This window comes from Solanum pennellii, chromosome 1 (genome assembly GCF_001406875.1).
Source record: "Solanum pennellii chromosome 1, SPENNV200".
Lineage (NCBI taxonomy): Eukaryota > Viridiplantae > Streptophyta > Magnoliopsida > Solanales > Solanaceae > Solanum > Solanum pennellii.
Window position 1 is genome coordinate 102,857,732 of NC_028637.1, and position 8,034 is coordinate 102,865,765.

General features: G+C 30.7%; 1 protein-coding gene across 1 annotated transcript; it reads right to left on the reverse strand.

Moving 5' to 3' along the window:
* Positions 1 to 3,992: 3,992 nt before the first annotated feature.
* Positions 3,993 to 6,434, reverse strand: LOC107007855 (transcription factor TCP8). The gene is made up of 2 exons (XM_015206665.2): positions 4,380 to 6,434; positions 3,993 to 4,257 (listed from the first exon to the last, which is right to left on the reverse strand). Exon 1 carries the CDS (start codon positions 5,966 to 5,968, stop codon positions 4,394 to 4,396), a length of 1,575 nt encoding a protein of 524 aa, XP_015062151.1. The 5' UTR covers positions 5,969 to 6,434; the 3' UTR covers positions 3,993 to 4,257; positions 4,380 to 4,393.
* Between the last annotated feature and the right edge of the window lie 1,600 nt (positions 6,435 to 8,034).

The following is an 8,034-nucleotide window of genomic DNA, read 5'->3' on the forward strand; positions in this document are numbered from 1 at the left end:
CAGTGGAAAAATCAAAATCAAAAGCAAGACTTCTAAAACTTGCTCTGGAAATTTGAGTTTTCAAAATAGAAATATCTTTGTCATGATGTGGATAGATGGGGTATCATAAAAACTTTTGAAATTTGAGTTTCCCACTTTTTTTTTTCTTTAATTTTTACGTTTTTCTAGAAAATTTCCCCATGCCTCCAAAGATTGCGGAAATTTTACTTTACATATTTTAAGCTTATAAATATATAGGAATCAAAAAATACTTTCTTTTGTATATTTTCATTTTTTGTGAATTAAACTATATGAACTTATATTTGAAGATATGTGTTTTCTATCATACTAGTATGAGAAAGATTGTAACATATATTATTATGTTTCATATTGTTTTTGAAGATATAAATATAGAATTTAAAATATTGAATTCTAAATATATACATTTGATATTAAGAGGGGTTGATGATGTACTGCAAAGAATCAATGCAAGATAAGAGAAGAGGATGTACCCAACAAAAACATTGTACATTTAGTGGGTGCACGTGAAGACCGTGGATGAAGAAACAAATTCATAATAATAACAAACTACAAATTTCAAAAGACTAGATGGAATATATTCATAGAGTGTTAAATAAAAGAGTAAAAATATATTTAAAGTATCCGATTCATCAAGGTGTTAGTTTAATTTTCGATTAAAACGTTACAAAATCCTTATCAAATACAATTTAATTATCGATCGGATTGTTCACTTTTCGATATATAGATAATATTATGGAGATATTTCAAAAACTCAAAAAATTGTAAGACTTTAATTGTTTGTGACCTTTCAATTCACACATTTATTTAAAATAACATACACAGACACGTGTATTACAAAATATTTATATGTATATAAATATTGTATTTTGTTGGCTTGTCATATTAGTACTGTTTCATCCGTGACCATTTGGCAACAGCGTTCATCCACTAGCTAAAAACACTAAAAATTATAAAATACTATAGTTCTCTACTGCATCTAATAAACAATATCCAAACTCCAGCTCATCACAAATATTGTAATTAAATGGTACATACATTATTTTTAATAAAAAATTTTATTTTTAAAATTTTGAAATTATTTTATTCACCGATAATGAAATTTTCCTATAGGTCTCTTAATAAATATATCGAACATAAAAAAGATACATCAAACTGATACAAACAAAAACAAACAACAAATTAAATTAAACAAAGAGGGGAGAGAAAAGAAAGTCGTGAATTGTGGTCCTCTGGTGGTTTCGTCAAAACAGTACCCTCCACCAATTTAATAGTACTAAGATATTTTTTTATTTGATATCAATAAGCTGAGTGACACACAATTTAGGTCAACACTTATACAACTTTTGACGTAAATGACCATGCAACAACTTATTCAAAAGTCTATTAATTCGATTAATTCAAACATATACTAATTGCGCTCGATAAGGAGAGCTATTTTTTGCGATTTCTAATTAAAAATAAAGATGTCATAGCCTCATAACAATTGATTACAAGTAAGGTATATGATACTTGAATAATTATATTAATTATAATTGCATGTATATATAAATTTTTTTATCATCAAAACTCAAATATCAAGAAAATGAATTTCAATTTTACCACCTAAGTGAGTTAATCGCTCATTCCTACATATTATTGGTGGTCAACCAAAAATAATAAAATAGTATATAAAGCCATGGGGATAACGTAAAATTTTGTTTTCCCGCCGAAATAATAATTAATAATTTATACAAAAATTGATTGCAAGTGCAAAAGTTTGAGTCTTTTGTTGCGAAAATCACGGAATAATGGAAACTTAACTAACATTACTTTTCAAACTAGCGCAATTACTCTTTCTTTACGATAATAAGTACATTTGATCCATCAAACCCCACACGATTAATAGAATGAGTGATCTCCATATATGATTTTGAACGATCCTTTTCTTAGTCGAGTCTGATGTTCAACCTTTATATATATATATATATGCACTAACATTGAATAATGTATAAGCGTGTTGACATTGTTGAATAATGACTCATATAGTCATGAGTAAGTCTTTCCTCATGAACTATTTTTCAACTTTTAAAATTTGAAAATGAAAAATTCTATATAGACTTAACGTTTTATAAATTTAAATTAATCGAATCAATGAATTTTGATCGTTAAAATAGTTGAATAGAAAAGGTAAAAATAATTTAGTGGTGCGTAGTGACTGCTCAGCCTTACAGACAGACATGTGCAATCTGTGTGTTCTCACCGAATTGTTTTCACATCCCAAAGCACGTTTCTGTTTTTCTTTTTCTTTTTTTACTATAAAGTAATAAAACTTGTAAATAATTGATTAAAGCTAAGTTTTGTCATACACCTAGTTTACATTATAGTTTATTTTATATACTATTAAATCCCTTCTTATAATATTTCCGATAAAAACTAAAAGAAAATTGCATCAACGGACGAGACTGAGAATTCTGTTCATGGGAATCATCAATAATTACGAATAAATAACAAAACCACCAAAAGAGAATCCAATGCTTATAAATACTATTATAATATAGTCAAATCTCGTTTTACAAATATATTTTAAATTTATATAATGAAATATTGTTTATAATATAACTTAAAAAATAAAATTAATTATTATAATAAAATATTATTATGAAAGAGTTTGGGTGTATATATATACTCATCCTATATTCTTAGTAGGTTTTCAATAATCAAATAAATAGTGCGTAAGTAACATTAAAATAAAATTTTGAGCCGTATAAAATTCTTGGTAGTCACATGTGACCCACTACTATAATTTACAAAACAAAATCTTGAAATCAATATTTGTTCTGTTTTGCCAGAGGTGTATTAAAATGTCATAATGACATTTGGGGTTACATGAAAAATGATTTATTAGTACCAATAAATCACTAATTAACGACAAAATATAGCTGCCAGATATGCTTTAAAAAAAACTACTTAAATTTAAGTGAAGACAATTAGTTATTAGAAATATTACTTAAAAAAATAATAATTGACATAATAAGTTTATTATTTTACTTCTATTAATTATGAAATAGATGTATTAAAAAACTTAAAATTTTCAAAAAGAATTCAACATATTTCAAAGTAATTAAATGAGAATATAATAGGTATGAAAAAAATTATCCTTTAAATAACTAATGACAATCAAAAAAGAAAAAATTGACGATAAAATGATACAAAATGACAAAACTGCCCCCACCTGTAATAATTTAATGCAAGAAAATGATTATCTAATGAAAACCAGAAAGTCTTCATGAATTGACTGTACAAGTCAAATTACAAAATGTCACTCTCAAAAGAGTTTTAACTTCTACAAAAATTTGTTAACAGTCCATTAAAATTAAGGTCTATAAAAATTTTCTATCGTCGGATAAAATAATCCGATGAGATTATATCAAAATTATTATCTTTATCCTGCCAACTAGATAGATTCCTGAATGTCACTCTCTAGTTTCCATCGAAGAAACAGTAGCCTGGAGATATGGTTTGTTTCCAAAAATACTTGGACTAGATTTTTCATATTTTAAATTTCTATCCAGAAATGTGTATAGAGAAGTCACATGGGGATTCCTCAGTAAAGATAGGACACGTAAAAGAATAAAATGAAATTATTGAAACCAGAAAAAGGTATTTAGTACCAAAAATACAACAACATGCTCCTGGTTATGCATTCCTCTTCAAGAAAAAGTTTCTATTTCTTTCCCCTTTTTTTTAAAAAAAATAAAATAAAAATTAAAAAGTAAAGCTGCTAAATTCCTCATCTTTCACCATGGAAAAAAAAAAAGAGACCATGAAAAAGGGCTTTTCCAGTTTACTATCCATTGTCAGTAACTTTGAGAAAAATGTTCTTTTATCACATTTTTTTTAATGAATAAACTGAGTCACATAAAATATGAAATAGAGAGTAATATATTTGGATATTATGATAATTCTTCTTTTTTTTTTTTTGATACACACAAGAGCAAGCTGAGCTTTTTTTTTTTTTTTGAAAAATACTAAACACAAATATATAATCCTCCTATACAAATGTCTTTCTCTCTCTCCACTCCTAACAAAATACAATTCAAATCCTTCACAACTCTCTAGCAAAAGGTTCTCCAAAACAAACAAAAAATAAAAGGTAAATAATGACAGACAAAACCAAATGACAACTAACATATACCTCTCTGTCTGTCTTCCATGAACTGAATCTTTCACTCCATCACACTTTAGAAATTTTAAAACCTGCAACCACCAGTTCAATTCCCATTGTGATGACAAAGTATACATAATTACAAATTCAACTATGAAAAAAATTAAGCATTTTGATAAATGTGTGTAAAAATACTAACTAAAAAAGGACTCACCAATCTTATAGATTTTACTGAGAATTGTTTGGATCATCTTCGTCGCTATCTGTAGGTTGAGGTTGATGTTGTTGTTGTTGCTGGTGATGATCCAATGAGTGGGTTTGTTGATGATCCGAATTCATATTCAAACCACCTCTTGAATATGCATTAAGAGCGGCTAACATGCCTAAATTAGTTTCGGCCATTCCCAGCCCAAGATGTTGAGATGGTTGTTGTTGCTGCATTAGCATTGAGCCTAGTTGCAATGGGTTTCCTCTTCCACTTTGAAATTCTAGATTTGGTGGGATGTTAAACCGAGGCATGAAATGTAATGGTGCTTGAATAGTGTTTGAGCTACCCATAGGGAACGGCCACATTTGAGACTCCAGTGTTGTAGTTCCTGATGTACTTGCCATGGGAGCGGATAAGGTTTGTCCGCTCGTGACCGGAAGCATCCAGAACGGGCTGCCGCCGGTAGTTCCACTTGTGGGCGGTGGTGCCACCGCCCATAACCCAGTAGCTGGTATCATGTTAGTATGCCGAAGCATATTAGAGGAGGGTCCAGCTACACCTTCTTGGGAATTAGGCTTATTAGGCAATTGAGGTGAATTTCCTTTGAATTGCTTATTCGAAGGTGAAGTAGATCCTCCAGAAGCTTCTCCTGGTTGATTACTTGAACCTTCCTCTTTGAACAAATCCTCTCGGTATCTTTTCCGTAGGTAATTATCCGCTCCCTCTTGTCCACCTACACCTCCACCATCTCCGCTGCTACCGCCGCCTCCAGGTATTGATTCCGCGATTGGATTTTGCGTCAGGAGATGAGTATTATGATGAAACCCTAGCATTTGCGAGAATCCTTCTTCAAAAGGATGAGGGGTTTGATGCGCAGCGGCTAAAGCTAAAGCGCTGTGAAAAGAATGAGGAGCTGACTTAGAAGGAGGAGCTGAGAGAGTAGAGCCGCTGCTACGGAGGGATATGTTTAGAGTTGAAAAGTTGGCTGGGATTGTGCCGGTGCCAGTGGCAGCTATGATGGCTGGCTCGGCTTGCTGTAATAGCCATTCGATTGTTTCTCCGTCGGACTTATGGCCTAATTCTCTGGTCAATTGAAAAACCCTAGCTGCACATGCGGCTGGCATTCGGATGCGCCGCCCTCTCCCGTCAACTTTGGTGTGCCGATCTTTTGTTTGTCGCTTCGGTGGTGGCTGCTGCGGCTGCACATGTTGTGTTTGTTGTATTGCCAGCTGAGATTTCTTATTTGGGTCAACTAAGGTGTCCGATCTAGTGGCAATTGCAAGAGAAGCGTCCACTAGATGAGGTGGCTGCGGTGGAGTAGGAGATGAAGTAGAAGGAGAAGCATTAGTAGCAGAATTAGTAATTGGAGCTTGTGCAGTGGGCTGTATAGAAATAGAGGTCATAAAAGGTACAGATGATCTCCCATGTTGTTGTTGAAGCTGCTGCTGGTGGTGATGGTGCTGAGAGAGTAGCTGGTACTGATGCTGGTGCTGGTTCTGGTGGTGTAGAGGTGGAGAAGGTGTGGTGTTATTGGTGGTAGTTTGTTGTTTACTATTGCTATTAGTATTGTTGTTTTGTAAATCAGTGAGTTCCATAATTTTGGGTTTTTTTAGGGAAGAGAGAGAGAGAAAGAGAGTGTGTGTGGTGGCCTGGACCTGGGTTGGAATGTGGGGGTGGGTGGGGTAATCAAGAATTTTGTTGGTGGGTTCAAGAAAACTGATGTATCTTTATCTGCCTTTTATTTTTTTTCCCCTTTCTTCTGTCTGATGATTTGTTTTCTAACTTCTCAACCCCATCTCCATCTCTTCTCTTCTCTTCTTCCAAACTCAAAAATAAAGAGAAAGAAAAGTAAAAATTCTTTAAAAAATTAAATCTTTATAATAGTATAAGAACAGAAAATAAGGTGGGGGCTAACTTGAAGTAAGAGTTATTGTGGGGTTCATTAGGTTTTTTTTTTCTGATTCACTCTTGTTTTCTTCCCTGTGAGAAATAACAACAGAGAGTGAGAGAGAAGCAGATGAGGACCTGAATGGGAGAAAAAAAAGAAAAAAGATTCTGGAGTTTGATAAAGGTGGGGGGGCTTGGAAGTATTATTCTTAAAGATGGATGTTTTTCTTTTTTAAAAAAAAAAGATGGGAAATTAAAAGAATTTATTTATTTTATATTATTTACTGGTATATTTTACTTGTTATAGTAAATAATTAGTAACCAATAAGCTAGTCAAAAATTCTCCACTTTGATTTTTAGTATGAAATTTTTAATCGTAAATTTTAACGCAGATATCAGACATAGTAATTTGGAAACTCAATCAAAAAAAAAGTATTGTTACTTTTTTACTAATATAAATTTCATATCAAGATTTAGTAACTAGTTTTTTTTTTGTTTTTCTTTTTAATTGGAGCTTTTATCTTTATAAAGGATATAATTTCCATCTAGACAATTCAAAAATAACAACTTTTTGTAAATTTAATGTCTAATAAGTATATAGATATAAAACTAAACTAACTTTAAATTTATAGTGTAATTCTCTGAACACCTTTCACCCTTTTAACTCCTAAGAGTTTAATTAAAGAATATTGTGAAATACTTTTATCTGAAGGCATGAATTATTTTTTTCTTAACTATTGCATGCATTTGAAGGAGATGGGGCTATAAATATCATGTTTTTGTAATTTATTATAAACTCACTCACAATTTAATTAGCACTGCTACTTTTTCTTCTCTATAGGTCAATCTTAAACTTTACGACAAGAATTTTTTTGTAAGAAAATTGATACAAACATTGTCGTCATTATCCTCCACGTAGCTAGGTGCCCACCAGAAATTATTTTTTACTATACGCATGAAAAATGCTAAATAAAATACAAATTGCCACATTATTTTTTTTAAAAAAATAAACGCACAAATTTGTTGCAAGCAATAGGGGGTTAATTATATGGAGTTGTACTAAATGTTTGACGATCCAAACATTTTCTTATAAACCCATAATGTGTGCGTATATTTTATTCTATCTGAAATATATGTATTCGTATAAAAATTTGATTAAATTGATAATATTTTTTGAAACAACATCAATAATATTCTTTTTAGTTGCATTATTTATATATTTACTTTATTTACTTTCAATGTTAGTAATATTAATAATTAGTGAAATTTGTTTATATTTATTGTTTATTTTTTCTAATTATATTCTTACTAGTTTAGTTAGTTAAATATTAATTACTTTGAGACGCTTTATAAATAGTGAATATAATTATGATTAATGATTATCAAAGTGAGTTTTTATAATTACACTCAGTTTTTTAATATGAAACTGAGTGTAAAGTGTATATACCATGTTCCTTTATTAATTACTATAGGCTCTTTTTAACCTCATGATTTAAATATAACACAATCATAGCAATTAGTAACAAGTGTTACACTGCGAATCGATAGCACCCTCTTTAATTATGAGTGTAATAATATAGCATTATCTTCTCCATTTGCTTAACCCAAAACTAATTAAGTAAGACACAGAGATTAATTGTATTTCAAGCATATTATTCCAAGTTTAAAACATCATTAAATGTGTATAAATATTGTCCAGAGTAGCAGATAGAAATCAAGATTTTACTTTTTTATGTATTTTTTTTTGGTTTGGGGTGGGGTGGGGGGGGGGGTC